We start from the raw sequence: 22,962 nt of genomic DNA on the forward strand, positions 1-22,962 counted from the left end.
ATTTGAGCTTCTCAATAGCTGCGTGAGGTATAGGTTCTATACATCTTACTCCCATTTTACAAATGGGAAAACTGAGGGTAATAAGAAGTCATAGTTTACCTGCCAGTAGTCACATAGCTAGTATCAAAAGAGAAATTTAAACCCAGGTATTCCTTATTCAAGGTCCATCATCCTATCTACCCTATTTCTCCTTCTAAGGAAGAAATATATTTCTAGGGATGTTCTGTGGAGCATTCTCTATCCCTGTCATACTTCCACTTTCTAAAGATAAGCTCTAGACTCATTGACAATAACAACTATAGAAATAATAACATCCTAAGATATCATGGTACTGATTCACTTATTATCGCCAGGGTAATTGTTGACATTAAAAGCAAAGGTAGAAGTTTAAAATGAGCTTAAAACAATACTTAGATTTTCTAAATTAATGTTTGAATATTTATAACATTACTTTTTTTGTTTTTTAAATATAGGTGGACAGATTAGAAGTAGTGAACAAGCGTTTTGTTCGAGTGACTTTTACACCGGGAAAAAATCCTGTTGATGGGGTAAGTTAACTTTTTAATTGATGTAGTTAATTAACCATATAGGAACAATTGTTCTTACTTTAATAACTAAAGGAGCTATGGTTTTGTTTGTGTAAGTGACCCTCCACTGATATATCTTATCATTTGATTTGAAAAATTATTATATTTTTATATATAAAATATTAATATATAAAATCTTAAACTCTTACTTTTTTATACTTAAATGAACTTTCTTATTTAATTACCTGACATAGTCATGACCTTTTGTTTTCTTTCTTTTTTTTTTTTTTTTTTTTGTAGCAATATGTTTGGTTTAATATTGGTAGCGTGGATACCTTTGAGCGGAATTTGGAAACTTTACAGCAAGAGTTGGGCATAGAAGGGGAGAATCGGTTACCTGTAGTTTATATTGCTGAAAGTGATGGGTAAGAACTTTAAACTGTTGGTATCTCTTATTTCACTAGATGGCAGTATATGTCAAATAAATTCTCAAAAATGTCCCAACCTTTGCTTGTTGGTATGTTAAATCTTTATTTAAAATGAATCTATGTACCTAACATTTTCCTACCTTTTAATAGTCTTATCAGCTATTTAAATAATTACTTTCTTGATTATTAATTTCTGATTTACTATTTCTTAAGGAAATTAAAAAAATACAAATTATCATTGATTGATTTCAACTTTTTTTCTTCTTCAAAATCTTGAAGTTTTTCATCTTGCTTTTTAAAAGCTACTTTTTTCATTTGTGATAGGGCACATTAGTTCAGAGATAGAAATTCCCTTTTTGCCCTCAAATACTAGTATTTTAAAATTTCCCATATTAAATATGTACAGTTGGATTCTAACTAAAAATAAATGTTAAAGAAAACCTTACCAAGCCCCCAAAAAAATCATGAAAGAAACTAATGTTTGTTTTATTTTCCTTTAGCTCATTTTTACTGAGCATGTTCCCAACAGTCCTCATAATTGGATTTTTACTGTATACACTAAGAAGAGGGCCTGCTGGTATGGGTCGGACAGGCCGAGGAATGGGAGGTCTCTTCAGTGTAGGAGAAACCACTGCCAAGGTCTTAAAGGATGAAATGGATGTAAAATTCAAAGATGTTGCTGGCTGTGAGGAGGCCAAATTAGAGATAATGGAATTTGTCAATTTCTTGAAAAATCCAAAGCAGTACCAAGACCTAGGAGCAAAAATCCCAAAGGTAAAGTTAACTTATGGAAGTTGGTTTTTGATATGATCACATTACAGTTATTGTGAATGTTGTTTTTCAGTATATGGAATATATTAGTTGTGTGGATAGAATCATTTTGATGAATTGTAGTTAAAGGGTATACTGATAAAATAGCTGTGGCTCTTTTTCTATTCTTTCCAGAAAAATGTATTGCTGAATACCCAACAAAATCTCACTTAAAGCAGTATTGGTCATGTTTAGAATACAGACATAACCACATTTTGTGTAATACATGTATTCCTAAAAAATTGTATAAAGTCAGTTATTTGTTCAATCATTTTAGTTTCCAACTCATCATGACCCATTTAGGGTTTTTTTGGCAAAGATACTGGAGTTGTTTGCCATTTCTTTCTCCAGCTCATTTTGCAGATTAGGAACTGAAGAAAATAGGGTTAAATGACTGGCCTAGGGTCACACAGATAGTATCTGAGGTCAGTACTTTTAAGTCTGGTACTCTATCCATTGTGCCACCTACCTGCCCAGCATTTAATGCATTAGGAGAGCTTACTCTTGAAAGAGTTCTTAATAGTAATAACTCACATTTTTATAGTTTTTTTAATGTTTTGTTTTTAGATTTCTAATATGCTTTCCTTATAACTCCCTTATTCTATAGATGATACTGGTATTATTATCCCTATTTTTTTCCAGATAAGAAAACAGGTTCTCAGGAGAACATTGTACACAGTATCAACAACATTGTGTGTTGATCAACTGTGATAGACTTGATTCTTCTCAGCAATACAATGGTTCAAGATAGTTCCAAAGGACTCATGACGGAAAATACTCTTCAAATCCAGAAGAAAAAAAAAAAAGAACTGTTGAATCTGGATGCAGATCAAACCATACTATTTCTATTGTTTTTGTTGTTCTTGTTTTTCTTTTTTGAGGTTTTTCCTTTTCGCTCTGATTCTTCTCCCATAACATGTCTAATGCAGAAATGAAAAAAAAGAAAACAGGTTCTGAGAGGTTAGTTTTCCCAAGGTCATACAGGTAGTAAGTATCTGAGATGGCATTTTAACACAGATCACTTAAGTGGGAAGGGAATTAGCATTTATATAGCACCTATTATGTGCCAGGGACTGCACCAAGTGCTTTTTACAAATATTATCTCATTTGATTCTCACAGCAACCCTGCCAGGTAGATGCTATTATTAGCCCCATTTTATAATTGAGGAAACTGAGGCAGACAGAGGTTAAGTGACTTACTCAGGGTCATAAAGCTAGGAAGTATCTAAAGCAGATTCGAACTCAAGACTTCTCATTCCAAATGCATGCTCTGTTCATTGTGCCTCCAGCTGCCAACTGACTATAAAGACAGTATTTCACTAGTTCTCAAGGAGTTTATGATCCACTGGGGGAAGCAGAGATATATAAAGATAAGTTAATTAAAAAATATACAAAATAATTGGAGGTGAAGTGGGGGAAATGCTAACAACTGAGAGAATAAGGAAATGTCATGAAAAAGGAGTGGAGCATTTAGGTCAGCTATCCATCTGAACCAGAATCCTTTATCTCAAATATCCAGGCAGTTTTTTTTTTAATTACCTAAGTTTCTCATTTACTGTTAGATTGTAAACTTCTTGAGAGCTGTCTGTCTTATCTATCTTTGTATTCCAGGGCCTATACCACTTAAGCAATCCATGTTGAAACAAATTGAATTTGTGTAGACCTAGACTTACTTGTATTTTAAATAACTGGTACCCCAAAGACCTACAGAAAAAACTCATTTTTGAAACCAAATTCTCATGATGCCAGTTAAGTTCAAATGTTTTTTAAAGTCATTTAGTCTTCTAAAAACTTGGTTTTACTTGCCTTTGCTAATGATTGCATTATTATTTTATAACATAACTCAAGTGTTTGAGAAAAATGTAGTGTGCATAATTTGTTTTAAATACATAAATTATATATTGTAATTATTTTATGAAAATTTAATTTACTTTTATAAAAGGTAAATTGTGTGTGATTTTTTTTCTCCCCCTCCCCATTTTTGTTTTTGAAGGGCGCCATTCTAACTGGTCCTCCAGGTACTGGAAAAACACTTCTAGCCAAAGCAACAGCTGGAGAAGCCAATGTCCCTTTCATTACAGTAAATGGCTCTGAGTTTTTGGAGATGTTTGTTGGTGTGGGTCCAGCTAGAGTAAGTTTTTGTCCCAGTATGAGAACTTTATGAAAATAGGCACATGTATTTCATTTATTTATGTGTTTGTTTTTTTCCCCCCAGTTACATGTAAAGAGTTTTCAATGTTCTTTGGGGGGGGGGGCAGTGAAGGTTAAGTCACACAGCTAGCCAACATTCATTTTTGTAAGATTTTGACTTTCAAATTTTTCTCCCTGTTTTCCTTCTCCCCTCCCAAATCACATCACATGTATTTTAACTTTGAGGAATCTATCCCCTCTTATTAATGGCATTGAGGACTTCTTTTTTAATAGTGGGCTCAGAATGAGGCACATTATAGCAAGCCAGTATACTGTTTTTCCTCCTCAGGATTATAGAATTTTATGTAAACATTATAACATTTAGCTGTCTCTTTTAAGAAGTAATTTGAGGGAATTGGATGGAGGGAAATAGTTATGATGATAGGCTATAATGGCAAAACGTGAAGAAAATTCTTTGTCAAGCTGATTAAGGTATTATACAAAAATTATGATGAACAGGATGATATCAGAAAAACCTGGAAAGACCTACATGAACTGAAGCAGAGTGAAATGTACTGTATACAAAATAACAGCAATAGTGTAAGATGATCTGCTGGGAAGCACGGGATTATTTTCAGCAAGGCAATGATCCAATATAACTTTGAAGGACTTATGAAAATTGCAGTCCATCTACAGAGAAAGAACTGATGGTATCTGAAAACAGATTGAAACACATTTTTTTTTGACAATTCCTTAATCTGAAGTTTTTTTTAAAAAAAATCTGTTTTCTCTCACAACCTAGCTAATGTAGAGATGTTTTCCATGACTACTCATGTATAACTTATATTGAATTGCTTGAGTTCTTGGGGTGAGAAGGGAGGGAGGAAGAGAAGTTGGAACACAAAGTTTTTAAAAATTGATGTCAAAATTTGTTTTTACATGTAATTTGGAAAAGAAAATTCTAAACAATCTTTAAAAGAACACAAATAAAACATTATTTTAAGAGTTAAAAAAAAAGTAATTTTAGTTTACTGATTGGTTGATTATAACCATGAGTATGCATCCCTAGGCAAATTTTTATTCTTCTGTGATTAATTAGTGTTTAAAATCTTTTGACTAAGAACTTGAAATTCAAGGAGTTGGTAGTTCCACATTTTACCATTTAGCTGTTACTTAAGAATAGGACCAATATTTGCAAAAGATCTGCTAAATTCAGATTAAAAGGTAAATGGCTAGACTTTAAAAAGTGTAACCATTACTAGGATATTTGTATTTTTATAGTGGAGAGGGAAGGAAAGGGTTTTAAGCTATATGAATATTTAATGGCGATATTTCAGGTATAACTAAACAGATGGAATAGCATTTTTTCAAGGACAGAACATCTTCCAGCTGCCTCTGAAAACAATGCGTATAAATCTCCTGTACATAAATTTGGTCCTGATTAGAAATGTCTGAAGTTCTCATCCCACAATTATCTTAGTTTTTCATTTACCAATTTGGAAGTTTATGAAGAAAATAACTTCAATACATCAATAATCCATGGTTTCATCAGTGTGTATGCATTCTCCACTTGTGCACATAGAAATGTAGCTGATTTTCATGGGTTGCTTTGGCTGAGAAATATCATTACCTTGTAGCCAACCTTCTGGTCGGGAACCTTTCCTGATTTAGCCATGCTGGTCCTTAGATGACATACATTCTATCATCAAGCCTATACTAGGAGTCTGTGCAGTTTGGTAGGACCTTGCAGAGCTTGTACTGTACTGGCATAACTATTGAGAAGTAGAATTATGCTCATGTTATGTATGGTGATTAGAAAAAAAAAACAAGGAAAAGTTAGATTTTTCTTTCTTTAAGTTACTTTTTTTTTCTTTTGACAAAGTGCCTAATTCGAAATGAGGACCAATACACAATTCTGAAAGTCTAAGCCCTGACTTAATCTGTAAAAGTAATGTGGCATAGAAAAAAGTGTTTTAAGATTTCTGAATACTTGATTATAGAAACTGAAAATACCAGCAATAATATTAAGCTGCTTGACTTTTAGTATTTATGAAACGTAAAAGTACATTTTAAATAATTTTCCCCCATAGTTTTTACAGTAGTCCTGTCTAGAAGATGATCGATTCACCATTTTTATAGAGAAGGAAACTGATACATATTAAATAAAACAAATGCCTTGCCTAATATGTAAATAAATAGAAAGTGAAATTTAGGTAATTGTTGATTTGTTAATTATTTTAACAATTAAATGTTTGTAAAACTAATTGTACTCTTAAAATAGGAACTTGATATAATGTTTCACCTTTTGTAGGATAAGGATATGATATTATCTACTTTCTTTTGTTATAAAAGATAATTGTTATAATATGAACATAGTTATAAAGAATTGAAGAACATTTTGTTCATTCACTAGCCTGAGATCTTTAAAAAAATTAATTACCATGTAATATGATATTTGTCACCTAGAGAAGATGGCTTATTCAAATATAAACCAATATTGGAATATTAAAATTATGTGAAGTATAAAGAACATAACTACAGATACTCATTTAAAATATTGTACCACTTACTAAGCTCAATTCCAGTGTTGTGTTTTCTTGTTAAGGTCCGTGACTTATTTTCTGTTGCTCGTAAAAATGCCCCTTGCATACTCTTCATTGATGAAATAGATGCAGTGGGTAGGAAGAGAGGAAGAGGCAACTTTGGAGGCCAAAGTGAACAGGAAAATACACTCAACCAACTTCTTGTAGAAATGGATGGTAAATATTCAGGCTTATTTTACTTTTAACTGTAATGTTCTCTTCTGTATCTAAAATAAGAGTGGCCGTGAAGATAGAATGATACTATATCCCACTAAAACCCTGTAAAAATACTGCATTCTTCTAAAACTTAACCAGCTAAAATGTCTTCCTGTAGGTGATTTACAGCTTATATTGATGCAAAGAACATAAAAATCAAGTCTTCCTTGCTAGTTTACCAAAATTTATTATTTGATTCAATTAACGAATTCAACAAGTAACCTCTTTGCAGAACATTGTTCTAGTAATTCGCTGAGCTATAATATATAGATAGGACATAGTTCTTGCCTTCATGGAGTGCATAGTCTAGTAGAATGTACTCTCTTGACTTTTAATTCTATAAAAAAATGTTTTGTGCTTAATGCTGGAAGAAAAACCAGCTTTTGGCATGGTAATCGAAAGCTTCATCTGGAACTCAGAATTCTTATCATTCTGAAGTATTCAGAACCCACAGTGAAATATGTGGGTAACCAAATTTTGAATTTGATTCAGCATACATTCCTTTATTGATTAAATGCTGGTCTTTCTCTGGTATCCCACAACAGCTTATTAGAAATTATTGCTTTTTTCTTTCATGTAAGAGAGTAAGTTTAGGTAACATTCTATTTCTCTTCTGTCCTAGTACATTTGAACACTGTTAAATATGCAGTAAATGGGAGCTTTGGCCCATGCAGTGTCTCATAGTGCAAAGATAATTGTCATATAGAATTTCAGGGATATTTATAGTTGTTAAATAGCTTGTATTCACAGGTTCTAGTCCTCAACCAGTTTATTATATTTGAGTCTTTATTCTGACTTGTAGAGTTGGAGGGGAAAAAAACCCCAAACATTTCTTATCTGCATCTAGTTTTTCAAATCATCTATATTTTTATTTAAATCTTTTAGATTTCATCCTGTATCTGCTGTCTATCCTCAAGAAATTGATTTTGAACATTTTAAATTACAGTGTTTCAGTTTTATCACAATTACTAAGCTTTGAGGAAGCTAGGTAGCACTGTGCGTGAAGTGCTGGATGTGGAGCCAAGAAGCCCTGAATTTAAATCCTGCCTTAGATGATTACTAGTATTATGTGACCCTAAGGCACAATGTGTTTTGGCTTTCTCATTTGTAAAATGGGAATGAATGATAACAATCTTTATCTCCTAGGGTTGTGAATCTCAGATGAGGAAACATGTAAAGTACTTTGCAAACCTCAAAACAACTATAGATATAAGATGAATTAGCATTTTTATTTCCTTATATGGAAAAATAGCAATAATAATACCCATAGCACCTCTTTTACAAGATTATTATAAGGACTAAATAAGATACTTAAGTAAAAAGAAATTTGTGGGGACAGCTAGGTGGCACAGTGGATAAAGCACCAACCCTGGATTCAGGAAGACCTGAATTCAAATCCAGCCTCAGATGTTTGACACCAGCCGTGTGACCATGGGCAAGTCACTTAACCTTCATTGCCCAGCTTTTAAAAAAAAAGAAAGAAAGAAATTTGCAAAGCCTTTAGACACTAAATATCAGCTATTATCAACATTTTATTCTCTTCATCTTTTTTTGTTTGTTTTTTTTGTGTGAGAGGGCAATGAGGGTTAAGTGACTTGCCCAGGGTCACACAACTAGTAAGTGTTAAGTGTCTGAGGTAGGATTTGAACTCAGGTCCTCCTGAATCAGGGCTGGTGCTTTATCCACTGCACCATCTATCTGCCCCTCTTTTCATCTTTTTGGATGAGATATAGATAGAAACAGTCCTGGAACAAGTTGCTATCCTATCGTTATTTTTATATATTTAATGTTCTATGGACTCTTGTACAAGTAGATAAAGTAATTGCTTTTTGTAGTGGAATGTGAATATTTGGATATAAGCTCATCCTCTTTAGGCTCACTGAAAGCATCTCTCATACAGTCTTAGTAGCAGAAAAGACAGCAGGGATGATATATAAATCATCCTGTTCCCACATGACTGATCTCTGCTAACTATCTGTATTTTGAAAGCTTTTCATTTCATGAAGCTTAGAGATAATAAGTCTTTGACAAGGAGACTTATCTTACATGTTCTTTTTAAAGTTTTTACTGGATCAGTATTATATATGGACAGTTATGGGCAGCAGTTTGTATTGTGATAATATTGTGGTTATAGCACAGTTTGTTGGTTCAAGTCTCAAGGATATTTTGAAGCCTCTGTAGTATGGAAATTTGTCATCTCTTAGTTCATGAAAGATCATGAGCTTCTGAGGTATAATTCTAGCCATGAGGTTGTGTCTTGCTAGTCTTCAGTGATGTGTTGCAGGGCTTCTATCTGTAGTTTCACATTAGTTCCACTGATCATTAAGTTTGTTCTTAAGAACAGCCCTCTGGTAGCAATGATCTGTTCCTGAATTATTATCATAAACCTCTTCCATTTCTCTAAACAAATCTACCTGACAGCCATTTGTTCAGTGATCTTAGAGTATTGTAGACAAGAGTTCATGCAGATGTCACTTATTATTATTATTTTTTTAGGCAATTGGGGTTAAGTGACTTGCCCAGGGTCACACAGCTAGTAAGTGTCAAGGGTCTGAGGCTGGATTTGAACTAAGGTCCTCCTGAATCCAGGGCCGGTGCTCTATCCACTGTGCCATCTAGCTGCCCCCAGGGCACTAGCTGTGTGATCCTGGGCAAGTCACTTAACCCCAATTGCCTAAAAATATATATATATAAAAAAGTAAAAATAAAGATCTTTTGATTATGTTCTTGAATTTTAGTTACTTGATAGGCATAGTTTTGATTGAATCTACTTTCAGTTACATCCAAAAAATCTAATGGTGAGTACCTGTTAACAGCCTTAAATATTGCTTGGTGAAGTGATGTCTTCTTGTTTTAAAAGTATTTTTGTAAGGTTTTTTTTTTTACCTGTTTATCATTTTGCTATTTTCTTATCATTATCATTGAAGAATATTAATTCTGATTAGTTGCCAAAAGATTATTAGATAATATTTTGCTAGCAAACATCCTCTTATCTTCTGTGCTGTGACATTAATTCTTACATGTTTATTGTTCTCTTTCAGGTTTTAACACAACCACAAATGTGGTCATTTTGGCGGGCACCAATAGACCGGATATCCTAGATCCTGCATTATTGAGGCCAGGGCGCTTTGATAGGCAAATCTTTATTGGTGAGATTATGTTCATTGTGGGATATTATTTCTCGTTGAGGATCAGTGTTGTAAATGTTAAATTATTTTAAAAAATCTTTTCTCTCTTAAAAACAACAACAACATTATATAGGGCCACCAGATATAAAAGGAAGAGCATCCATTTTCAAAGTTCATCTCAGACCATTAAAACTAGAAACTGAACTGGATAAAGAGAAATTGGCAAGAAAACTTGCATCCTTAACTCCAGGGTTTTCAGGTCAGTAGAAGATTAACTTTTGTATTGTTCGTATACATTTCTTATTCTGTGATAATTACAAGGAATACAATAATTTCTTGAATTCACCTGTGGATTACTTAAGAATTTATGTAAAATTCATACATTCAGAATCAAAATTTTAAATGGTAATGATGGAAGGGAGTCTTGTTGAAAATTCTAGGGATTTTGAAGAAAGAAGAATAAGTCTTCAAGAAGGCTTAGGCAAGGTGCCTGATTAAGAAGTGTCACCTAACACCGGGTCCCTCTTACTACCTCAAAACAGCCATATAAAGTAATAAACATAATGGCAACAAAAAGAAGAAAGAAGTATTCAAAAGGTAATGGCCACAGAAAACAATTAGCAAAGATGCCATGAAGCCAGTTCTCCACTGAAGGGAAGAGAGGAGATACTAAAGGAACGAGCAAGCAAAACAAAACAAAAATCTCAGAAAAATTCCTAATACAAGGGAGTAAGAAAATCCCAATTTAAGATTTCAGAATATAATTCAGCAATAACTACAACTTGAATTTCAGGAAAGAGACTGGAATGTTCATAACTATGCCCACAATGGTTGGAAGGCTTAATAAAAGAACTGAAATAAGTGATAAGGAATAAAATTAGAACTCTGAATGAAAAACTTTAAAGGAGATTTGTTGGATTAGAATGAAAGTTAGGAAACCTTAATGAAACAGAAGACACCCTAGGGGGGGAAAGAAAAGAGAAAATGTTGTCATTGGACTTTTTATTTCTATGAAATAATTTTAGAGCAAAGTCAAAAAGACAACACACTAGAAGAACATATGAGATTCTGACTGCAAATCAAAAACATTTGACCCAGAAAAACAGGGCCTAGAGAGAAATTCTTAGGATAACTGACCTCCCAGAACATGATGAAATAAAAAAAATTAAATGCCATATTTAAAATGATCATAAAAGAAGATTGCCTATAAGTACTGGCAAAGAATAGGTTTGAATTCCATGAACAGAAGAGCAACCCCTGAACTAATCCATCCAGAAATATAATTGTCAAACTCCCAGATCAGAGAGAGAGAATATCATCACTACAGATAGTTATAATGTAACTAAAGAATCATTCCAAGCTATATATCAGCCCTGAGAAAGGAAAAGGAAGATTGGAAAAGTGTTTAGCAAAATGGAAAGAAAATGGCTTGTACCCAAGAGTATTTTTTTTTTTTTTGGTGAGGCAATTGGGGTTAAGCGACTTACCCAGGGTCACACAGCTAGTAAGTGTCAAGTGTCTCAGGCTGGATTTGACCTCAGGTCCTCCTGAATCCAGGGCTGGTGCTCTATCCACTGTGCCATCTAGCTGTGCCCCCCCCCCCCCCCAGTAATTTAAAAGTTGAAGATAATCATACATTTATTTATTTTTTTTTTTTAGTGAGGCAATTGGGGTTAAGTGACTTGCCCAGGGTCACACAGCTAGTAAGTGTTAAGTGTCTGAGGCCGGATTTGAACTCAGGTACTCCTGACTCCAGGGCCGGTGCTCTATCCACTGTACCACCTAACCGTCCCAGATAATCATACATTTTAAAAGTTGACTCTTAAGTAGAATTGATGGTTTCTGAGCATTTTTGTTCAGAAAACCAAAGTTGGGCAAAGTCTTTGAATTGCATGCAATGGACAAATACAGTTCCCAAAAAATAAACATGCTTGAATAGTTCAAAAAGTTTAGTAATTAACCAGTATTTCCATTCTGAATGGGAGGGTAAAGACTGGAAATTATGTCTCAGAGGAGTCTAAGAAAGCAGGGGCAGCAATCATGATCTTGGACAAGTCAACAGTAAAAATAGATATAATCAAGAGACAAGCAGAGAAACTATATTGTGCTTAAAGGTACCATAAATAATGAAAGCCATATGAATATTAAGTTCATAAGCATCAAATGTCATCACATCTTAACACTTAAAAACTGAAAATTATAGGAGAACTAATCAGTAAGACAATAGTACCTGGGTACTTCAATGTGTCTTTTTCAAATTTAGATAAATCTAAAAGAAAAATAAATGAGAAAATTAAGGACGAATCTTATGGCAATATGTTTGTCCTTTGGAAGTATTGAATGGGAATCATAAGCAATACACTTATTTGTAAAAGTGCATCACAGAGGGGGCAGCTAGGTGGCGCTGTGGAAAGAGCACTGGCCCTGGAGTCAGGAGGACCTGAGTTCAAATCCGGCCTCAGACACTTAACACTTACTAGCTGTGTGACCCTGGGCAAGTCACTTAACCCGAATCGCCTCACTTTAAAAAAAAAAAGTGCATCACAGGAACATTTACAAACATACTAGGATATGAGCTCAAATGTAGGAAAGCAAAAATATTAAATGTTTAATAGATCCTAACAATACAAATTGTAATCAATAAGGAAATATAAACAAAATACCAAGTTGAAGACTAAATAATATTAAAGAACTAGTCAAATAATAAGTCTAAAAAACAATACATAATTAAATTAGAGAACAACAGTAAAACAACATACCAAAACATATGGGATGCAGCTAAAGCTTAATGGAAAATATATAGCTTTGAATACTTATTTATTTATTTATTTTTAATATTTGCGGGGCAATGAGGGTCAAGTAACTTGCCCAGGGTCACACAGCTAGTAAGTGTCAAGTGTCTGAGACCGGATTTGAACTAAGGTCGTCTTGAATCCAGGGCCAGTCTTTTATCCACTGGGCCACCTAGCTGCCCCCTTGAACACTTATATTAAAGAGACAAAGAGAAGACCAGTTAACTGAGTACCCAACTTAAAAAAAAACTAGAAAATCATCACACCACCCATTCTAAAAGAATAAGAAAGTAAGCAGAAATTTTGAAAATCAAAAAGTTCAACAAAATTGACAGCAAAAGATTTGCACAGATAAAGCTTAAGTTTTTTTCTTTAAAGACCATTAAAATAGAGAAACCATTAGGTAATTTGATTTAAAGTGGGGAGGAGAGAGAATGTGAGCATATTTTTGGCAAATGGAGAAGAAATAAAGAAAATTATCAGAAACTATTATCCCTAAGAATTGATGGTAAGTATTGTGCATAATTTAAAATGTAAATGCTTAATAATCTATTAGTTATTTTGGTGTTTCTCTTTCTTTGTAATACTTCTGTTGTTTCCAACAATGTAATGATTCACGTTGAGCATTAAAGTAAAAACATTACTACTCTTTTATCCTTTTATGACAGTTTGAGGTGAACTTACTAAATATCTTTTGCCTTAAAACATTCACCATATATATCACTGGTCATTTTGAAAAGTCATATAATTCTGGGGGGAGGGAAGATGGTGATCTTAAAGGACTATAATTTGATTAATTCATTTAAGCATATTTTGTATTTGTGAATCAGTGGGATATTTATAATATGCTCTTTCATTTTGCAGGAGCTGATATTGCTAATGTCTGTAATGAAGCTGCCTTGATAGCTGCAAGACACCTTTCAGATGCCATAGATCAAACTCACTTTGAACAAGCAATTGAACGAGTGATTGGTGGTAAGAAAATTAAAGGTGGCTTCAGTCCAAAGACAAGAAAAAGTATAATGGGATAGGTAACATTTCTGTGTCAGCAGAACTGGGATAGGGAAAGAGGAGAAATAAAGTCAGCCCAACATCAGTGACAAATCCAATTACAAAAAATGTTCTCAGAAACATTAATTCAGTTGAATACATTTTTATTAGTTGCCTTTTCAGTACAGAGCAATTTGGATACAAAGACAAAAATGAAACAATGCAGATTAAGCAACATAGCTGACATTATGTTGCAATTTAAAATGTATAGAATACTTTACATGTATTACATTTGAGCCTCATAGGAACCCTTCTAATTCAATTACTACAGATATTATCCCAATTTTATACATGGAGGAACTTAGGCTCAAAGAGTTAAATTCCTTATCTGTGGTTGTGCAGTTATTGAATCAAAGAGGACAGATTTGAACTCCTCACTCTAAATCCAGGACCAAATTCACAATATTGTACTTGCCTTTATCAGAAGCATAGTCAAATATAAGTATAATAAAAGGCAGTTTGAGGAGCGAGGGAAAACACTTAGCAACAGGGAGGTTTCCTGGAGAAAGTTGTGCTTTGTGCTGAGCCTTGAAGGAAGGTAAGGATTGTAAGAGGTGAAGATGAGGGAGTATATTCCAGACTAGAGGACAAAATGTGAAAATGAATAAATGTGGAAAATAGACTCAAATTGACTGGTTATTAGTAAGTCTAGTCTGGTTGGAACATAGATTGTATATTGGAGAGTAGCGTGAAGTAAGGCTGAAAGGTAAGGTGGAACCAGATTGGGAAGGATCTTGAATGTCAGGCTAAAGAGTTGGTTGTATTCTAGAAGCCCTGGAAAACTACTGACTTTTTCTTGAGCTGGGGAAAACATGGTCAGACCTACCTTAAGATTATTCTGACAACTTTGTGTTAGATACATGGTAGAAGAGAAAAGATGAACAATTGGGGCAGCAATTGGGAGACTACTATGATAGCTCTGGATGTGAGAGCTGAGAAAAGGTGGCAGATGAAAAGAGATTTTGTGAAAGCAAATTTGATAGACCTTCTTAACTGAAGAGATTTTAAATTTGAAAGTTGAGAGAGAAAAAGCTGACAATGACTCTGAACCATCCTGGTTGACTCTTGCCTAAAAGAGAGAAGATTAGAGCAGTTGCTGTTTTGGATAGATTCTGTTTGACATTCCAGAGTCCTAGCCTCATAGAGATGTCCTTCAGGCCTCTAGAGATACTGGAGCTTGAGAGAGAAATTAGCATTGGATCTATAGATTTGGGAGGTATTGTATAGAGGTGATCATTGAAGCCATAGGAGTGGGTGAGATAACAAAGAATCCATATACAGAAGAGGAGGGAGCCAAAGACAGAGCCTTGAAGGACACTTGACACTTTAGGAGGCCTGAAATAGAAAACTGTAGAAAAAAGAGCCTAGGAAGGAGGGAGTCAGATAGGGAGAAAGACAACAAGGACATAGCAGTGCTATGGAAGCCAAAGGGGTGGTAGATTGTGTTTAATAGAAGGGACAGTAGTACCAGAATCTAGCAGGAGAATGGTCAAGGAAGATGGGGATACAGAAAAGGCCAGTAGATTTAGTGGTTGAAGTCTGGTGGTGTTTTAGGGGAAGCTGCCGTAGAATGGTGGGATTATAAAGGACTATAAGGCTACTCTTTTAAAGTGGAAGTGAAGGGCAGGAGAGATGGAGGATACTAGCTTGGATGGCAGGGTCAAATGAAGTTTATTTTTTTTCTTAAATGCTAGGAAGGAAGGAAAGAAACAAGCATTTATTAAACACCTACCTGTGTGCCAGGCACTGTGCTAAGAGCTTTACAAATATTTTCTCATTTGATCACCACAACAATCCTGGGAGGTAGGTGCTATTATTATCCCCAATTTATAGTTGAGGAAATTGAGGCAGACAGAGGTTAAGTGACTTGTCCAGAGTCGCAAACTAGTAAATGCCTGAGGCAGGATTTAAACTCAAGTCTTTCAGACTCCAGGTTCGGTGCTCTCTCCACTGTGCCATGTAGCTAACAGGTAAGATATTTGGAAGCAGCAAGGAAGGAGCCCGTAGACAGGGATTCATTGAACATGAAATTGAGGAAAGAATGACTGATAGAGCAAATTACCAGTGTAGGTGGAAGGGGCAGGATCCAGGGAACAGTATTGGGATTAGCCTTGGCAAGGAGAATAGCCACCTCATACTCAGAAATTAGAGCGAAGGAGGAGATAATAGCTAAAGATGTAAAGGGGCTTTGAAATGTCTCAGGTAGATGAAGGAGCTCATAACTGATTTCAGTTTTTCAAGAAAGCCATGTCCCATGGCGGGGGGTGGGGGGTGGGGGGGGTTAGTGTACCATTAGGGGCTTAAGAAGAAAGGAAAAGCTTCAGAACAGCTGATGGAGGTACCTGATAGGAGTCAGTCATATAAAAGGATTGCCATGCAGCAGTGAGGACTTGGTTGTTTTTAGATAACATGAATTTTTAATTTTTTTTATTTTTTTAGTGAGGCAATTGGGGTTAAGTGACTTGCCCAGGGTCACACAGCTAGTAAGTGTTAAGTGTCTGAGGCAGGATTTGAACTCAGGTACTCCTGACTCCAGGGCTGGTGCTCTATCTACTGTGCCACCTAGCTGCCCCGATAACATGAATTTTTAATGGACCCAGTCAGCACAGTTTATGGTTTCCTCCAGTAGCATTCAGGAATTGGGCAATAGGAACAGAGAAGAAAGTAGCTGGGGGGATTTGACTCAGAGTTGAGGATTGGCAGGGGATGAACAGTGAAGAAAGGAGTTAAGACTTCAAGGGAAGAAAATAGTACAGTTGAACTAGCCAACTAAAAAGTTGAGACTGATAGAAAATATTTATAGAATATATTTATTTTTTGAGGACTTGCCGAATGTTAGACATTCACTGATGAAAGTACTCATTGGCATACCTTCTTTAATACCTGAGGAGAGAGTAGTGATGAGGGTAGCAAAGCTATTTGGGAAAACAGACACAGTGCATGGGTAATAGCCAAGCAGTAGTCCATTCTATACTAGCCTTCACATACATAGCACATACTGGGGGCTTGTTGATTCATAAATGCAATGTAGTTCTTAAAAAATACAGTTCATTTCTAAAACTTGTACACAATGAACTAAATGAATAATAACTACAAATGGTAGATATCAAACAAATACAATGTAATCTTTAAAAGAGTTATTAGTATAATAAAGAAGTAGCCAATTCTGTTCTACCTTGGGCAGTGATCATATAAAATATTATTGGGTGCATGTTGTATGCAAAGTGCTATTGGTGTACAAAAAGTATAATAATATATGGTTGGGGGGCGGCGCAGGTTTTGTTGGGGTTTTTTTGGTTTGGAATGGACCTGAAATTTTTTCCATGTGGGGAACTTCTGGTGTATAACTCCCTCTGGCAGTGCATATTAGCAACTCTTCTGTAATATAGGATTTTGTAATTAATGAGTTGCCTGGATCCCTGAGAAGTTAAATAACTTGGTTATTCTAGCTAGTAAACTGTTAATATATGTCCAAAGTAGGACTTGAATCTACATCTTCCTAACTACCAGGTTGGCTCTCCATAAATTATGCCATTCTACTTCTCAGTATATTCCTTTAAGGAGCTTATAATATAATTAGAATTAAGACTTATACACAGAAAGGTAATAATACAGTGTTGAATATGGTAAGTGTCAAATGAATTCTACAAACAAATATGGGACTTCTGAGGAAGATTTCACAGGGAACAGTGGGTTGAAGGCAGTCAGGGCAGCCTATTGATCAGATAAGAACAGAATTAGATTTGATGAATAGGTGGGGTTCAAAGAAGATAGGATAACAGAGTGTCATGGAAGTCAGGTATGTGGCAGTCTAGAAAACTTTTCTGGTTTTCTTGACCCATCCGTTTTTGAAACACACTGTCTGTTGTAGATAATGCAGCAAAATCTCTCCTATATCACCTACTTTTTATGAAATCTTTGCCTGATGCCTTCCTCAGTGGAAATTTTTGTTCTCCAAGCAACCTCAGTAATTGGTAGCTCCTTGCCTATAGTATTAGACCTATGAGACGTGCCATAGCAAGGCCTCCCTCCTCCCTATAAAACTCTAGGGAGTCCTCATCCACATCCCAAAGGTATCTTTTGTGTGGAAGGAAATCCAAGCATACCCCAGGAAGTGTGCCAAGAGCCTGGCATAATGTGAGTGCCTAGTTTAGAGGGTGCCTCTCTCAGAATTGTAGATCTTCTTCCTTTTCTTGCTGTGGTCTGAGATTATCTCACCCCAGGCCTGGATTCCAGTCATGTTGTACCTGCCAGATATATGGTTGCACCATTGTCATATTGGGTGATTGTGATCCAGAGATACCCTTTATCTTCCTTCCCATACCAGTTTTCTTAAGTTAATCCATAAATATTTTTATTTCTGTAAGTTAAAACACTGAATAGATACTTACTGGTTTTCATTTTCTTAGCCAATCTGCCTGGAAACCTCCCAAGTCCCCCAAAATAGTAGCAACAGACTGGAACAACATGGCAAAAGAATTTTTTATTTTATTTTTTATTTTTTTGGTGAGGCACTTGGGGTTAAGTGTCCAGGGTCACACAGCTAGTAAGTGTCAAGGGTCTGAGGTCAGATTTGAACTCAGGTCCTTCTGACTCCAGGGCTGGTGTTCTATCCACTGCGCCTCCTAGCTGCCCCTAGTGGCAAGAGAATTTCAATGAAGGCTAGTACTGCCCAGTTACACAGAAATCAAGGAGAATGATCTCTGAAAAGGGACCATTGTATTGGGCAGAGGGTTATAACTCAATTTTATGAGTGGAGTTTCAGTAGTTCGAAGTTATAGCAACCATATTATAAGGGATTAATGAATGAATGGAGAGGATATGGAAACTTTGGGTGAAGCACACCAGTTCCCAGAAGTTTAAGATTTAAAGGAAGCCTAGCTAGAGCTAGCTAAAGGGTAATCAGATGATTGATTTTTTTTTTTCAGATAGGGAGACCTCTATACATTTGTTGGTAGAGAGGAAAAAGCCAGTGGAGAAAGATTAAAGATGCAAGAGAGAGAATGGATGTCAAATATAATCATGCCTATGCATTGTAAGACAGATGAAAGTTTAGAAGCTCAAATTTCAACCTTACTGAACCAGAAGCTATCTTGTGATAGGATGTCTATCAAAATGAAAAACCCTCTGTGGGATTTCAGGTACTTGACAATCTGGGTCTCAATTCATCAAAGTCCCTTCATTGGGCCAGAGTAGCAAGCATATCTTATTTGTTGGAAAAATACGAGAGCTTTGTATCCCATTCTTCCTTTTTATCTTTGTGTTTCTATTATATCCTTGTCTTTACGTTTGATGCCAGTTTTGTCTTTATTATCACAAACAAAACAGTTTCTTGTAGTAAACTGTCAAAACAAACATGCCCAGGGCAGTGTTCTGAAGTTAAACAGAACAAAATGAATACCACCCCCATACTAATTTGCTACAGATGGAAGGATTTATAAAGGTACAAATACACACACACACACACACACACACACACACACACACACACACACACATGGCTGTTATAGGTATATAGAATAACTACATGATCTAATTTGCTTAAGATCACTTACTGCAGTTCTTTTAAGCAAGGGCTGGATGCTTTCTTTTGGTGAATATTGAGTAGAAATGGATTCTTGTTCAAGAAAGGTTTAGGTTAGATGGCCTTTGAGGCATTTTCCAACTCAGTGATTCTGAAATACCAACTGAAAATCAGTTCTGTCTAGCTTAAGAAATATCTTACCTAAAGAAAGATCTTTCATTTTTTGGGTTTCTGTCTAGCCTTTGAAGTGTAGCCTATTCTTTGCATTTTTTTTTCTGGAAATTTATATTTTTAGTTGAATGTTTCTACTATTCCCAGTCCAATGTGAGGTAGCTTACTGAATCTCCAAGAGTATTATTACCCAGATTCTACTTCCAGCAGTCAGCTAGCCCTCCTGGTCCTCTAAGCAATAGATCTTTCTTAATTAAAAATGTATTCTTGGGGCAGTTAGGTGGCACAGTGGATAAAGCACTGGCCCTGGATTCAGGAGGACCTGAGTTCAAATCTGGCCTCAGACACTTGACACTTACTAGCTGTGTGACTCTGGGCAAGTCACTTAACCCTCATTGCCCAGTCCAAAAAAAAAAAGTGTGTTCTTTTTTTTCTAAGTGTCCTATGCCTCCTATCTGGTACTCAGAGACATTTAGACTTATGATAGGTACTTCTTAGCTCTCCAGTACCAAGTAATTTTCAGCACCCAGTGGAGAACTTTCTACAGTTTCTTGGTCAGCAACTCTGTTAACGAAACATTTATTAAGTACTTTCTATATGCAGGGAACTGGTCTGTGAACTGGGATCACAAAGTCAAAAACAACAATCCCTGTACTTGAGGAGCTCGTATTTTACCATATGCAGCATGTCCAGAGATAAGTAAAATATAAAGTACCTCCAAGAGGGAGAGACTGCTAACAAATGGGAGGATCAGGAAAGGGCATGTGTAGGAAGTGTCACCTGAGCTGTGCTTTGAAGAAAGCTAGGAGTTCTCTGGGGGGGTGTGAGGAGAGAGAAGGTATTCTAGACATGAGCTACATTCTCTGCAAATTTTCCTGGGACCAGCCTGGTACAGGGAGAAAGAACACTGGCTATGGAGTCAGAGGGTCTCTGTTCAAATCCTGCCAATGATGCTGCCTGTGTGATCCTGGGCAGGTTCCCGAGCCCTCCTGATTTTCTCATCTATAAAATAAGGGAACTGGACTGGGTGGCTTCCAGCCTTAGATCTGTGATCCTATGAATGTTATATATAACTATCAGCTACTAGGCCCATTTAACTAGATTAAGGAGTGTCTGAAGGGAATAATCTGAAATAAGATTAGAAATGTAGGCAGGAGTCAGGTTATCAGGAGTGAATTTATTTTAAAAAATTAGGCTATGTATGGAATTTTATTTAATTATGGGGAATAGAGAATATGTATATTTGTGGTTTTTGAATGTGTTACTTCAGGAATTTAGTGTATTTTGAAGCTGATCTTTTTCTTTTATAAGCCAAAGGAACTTTTTGTTGGAACTTTTGAAATGCCATAGGCAGTTAAATCCCTAAATCAGTTTTAAGATAAAGTCTCTTGGAGCATATAATTATCTTCTTATACCAGGTGTTATTAAAATGGTAGGTTTTGATTTCTTTTTTTTTTAGGCTTGGAAAAAAAAACTCAGGTATTACAGCCAGAGGAGAAAAAGACAGTAGCATATCATGAAGCAGGTCATGCAGTCGCAGGCTGGTTTCTGGAACATGCTGATCCACTTTTAAAGGTAAAGTAATTTTCATAAGCATTACAGATGCTAGTAAATTGCCCAATGCCTTTAAAGGAAAATCCTATATTTAAAAGTATAAAAATATGATTGTTTTTAACTAATGAGATTGTAGTATTAAAAGAAAAGTAAAGAAAAAAAAGCCCAGTTTGAAAAATGGATTTTTAGGGGGGCAGCTAGGTGGCGCAGTGGATAGAGCACCAGCCCTGGATTCAGTAGTACCTGAGTTCAAATCCGGCCTCAGACACATGACACTTACTAACTGTGTGACCCTGGGCAAGTCACTTAACCCCCATTGCCCAGCAAAAAAATAATAATAATAATAAAAAAATGGCTTTTTAGAAATAGTTTGTGGATTTGGAGAGAATAGAGAACATTTAATGGAGCAATATGACAGGACCTCTTTATAAAGTTCTTTTGGAGGGATCTTTATATTCTGCCTTTGAAGTTAATTAGGACTGCCATATCTTTCTATTGATTGAGGCATCAGGAGGAGGAGTTACTAGAAAGCTCATGAGTGATTCTGTGGTACATGAGTGCTGCATAGAGCTCTCAGAACTCCATAGTGCAATGAGAGCATTCCTCATTTGCTGAGCACAATACTGGGATTACATATAGGTGACTCAATCCCAGATTCACTTGAGGATTTTGTGGATTAGAAGATTTGCTTTCACTTCTGGGGCTGTGAGGTAGCTGGATTTCTCCTGCCAACGGTCCTTCATTTGAAAAACTAACATTCTACTGTTAAGGCTAAATTCTAGCTATACTGTCTAAAATATCTAATGAGTGGCCATCAATAAATTATAAGCTTTAGCAAGAGTTAGACTTTTAAGCATTTATTAAGGAGAATAAGAATTTGGTAAAGAGAGAGAAAGGCCTACATTCCTCTTATCTATTAAAGGGAGAGCGCATTTCTAGCTCTGCTCTCCGCTGGAGTGCTCAGGAAAGAGCAAGTCAGAGTGCCAACCTCCCCCTTTTCCCTCCCACTTTCTCCCTCCTACTTTCTCCCTCCTGTCACTTCCTGACGCCAAAGAAAAGAAGCATGGTCTTGCCCTCAAAGACCTTCACCTCATGGCGGAACTTTTCTACAGTAAGTCTCCAGCAGGTGGCGTCATTCCAATCATTACACTACTTTGGAAATACAGCATGTACAGATATAAGTAAATGCACAGTACGTACAAGATAATTTCAAGAGAGAAAGACAGCTAACAAATGGGAGATCAGGAAAGCCTTTGTGTAGGAGGTGCTATGTGATCTGTGCTTTGAAGAAAGATAGGGATTCCTTGAAGAGCGTGTGAGTAGAGAGGGCATTCCAAACACTGTTTCTGCAAAAGCATTTCAAGCTAGGCCCAGGAAACTGTAGCTTAGAAATTTAGGTACTACCTAGCCTGGGGCTAGGCAGTTTTATATATTTCTAATTATCCTACATTGTTGCATATGGGGCAGCTAGGTGGTACAACAGATAGAGCACAACCCTGAAGTTGGGAGGACCTGAGTTCAAATCTCACCTCAGACACTTACTAGTGGTGTGATCCTGGGCAAGTCACTTTAACCCCAATTGCCTTAAACATCCAGAACCATTTCCAGTTGTCCTGATATATAGCTTGCCACTGGAACCAGTTGGCTCTGGAGGAGAGAGTGAGGTTGGTGACCTCACAGCCTTCCCTCACTTAAATCCAGTTCACTGCAAGTCATGACATCACCCCAGTGTCATAGTCCTCTTTGAGAATGAAGGACAAACAACAACAACATTGGTGCATTATTTCTTAATTTTTATATCTTATTTTTCCTTGTAAATTAAGACTAAAAAATACGTTATTGTGCTTTAGAGAGTATAGCAGGTAAAGAAAGAAGGGGGAAAGAGAAGTAATTGTTAGAACTGGGCACTAAGTTAGTGATAGAAGTAGGAGAAGAAAAAATGATTAAAAGTCACATTCTATAAAACAGAAGCCAAGGGAAACATTAAAATATGAAAAAAAATTGAGGATGGGGGAATGTTGAATTGTAAGTAAGGGGAAATATAATGGGC

The 22,962-nt window shown here is 35.9% G+C and overlaps 1 protein-coding gene across 2 annotated transcripts in view; it reads left to right on the forward strand.

The window, feature by feature from the left end:
* AFG3L2 (AFG3 like matrix AAA peptidase subunit 2) overlaps window positions 1-22,962 on the forward strand; it is a 57,183-nt gene that overhangs the window by 20,750 nt on the left and 13,471 nt on the right. For both annotated transcript variants that reach the window (XM_043978610.1, XM_043978604.1), the window contains 9 exons: window positions 474-548; window positions 828-952; window positions 1,456-1,729; window positions 3,759-3,896; window positions 6,501-6,654; window positions 9,735-9,842; window positions 9,955-10,080; window positions 13,478-13,588; window positions 20,818-20,933. In XM_043978610.1, coding sequence (XP_043834545.1) covers window positions 474-548; window positions 828-952; window positions 1,456-1,729; window positions 3,759-3,896; window positions 6,501-6,654; window positions 9,735-9,842; window positions 9,955-10,080; window positions 13,478-13,588; window positions 20,818-20,933 — 1,227 coding nt within the window. The remainder of the gene's footprint in view (window positions 1-473; window positions 549-827; window positions 953-1,455; window positions 1,730-3,758; window positions 3,897-6,500; window positions 6,655-9,734; window positions 9,843-9,954; window positions 10,081-13,477; window positions 13,589-20,817; window positions 20,934-22,962) is intronic.

The sequence above is a fragment of the Dromiciops gliroides genome, chromosome 1 (genome assembly GCF_019393635.1).
Source record: "Dromiciops gliroides isolate mDroGli1 chromosome 1, mDroGli1.pri, whole genome shotgun sequence".
NCBI classification, from domain to species: Eukaryota; Metazoa; Chordata; class Mammalia; order Microbiotheria; family Microbiotheriidae; genus Dromiciops; species Dromiciops gliroides.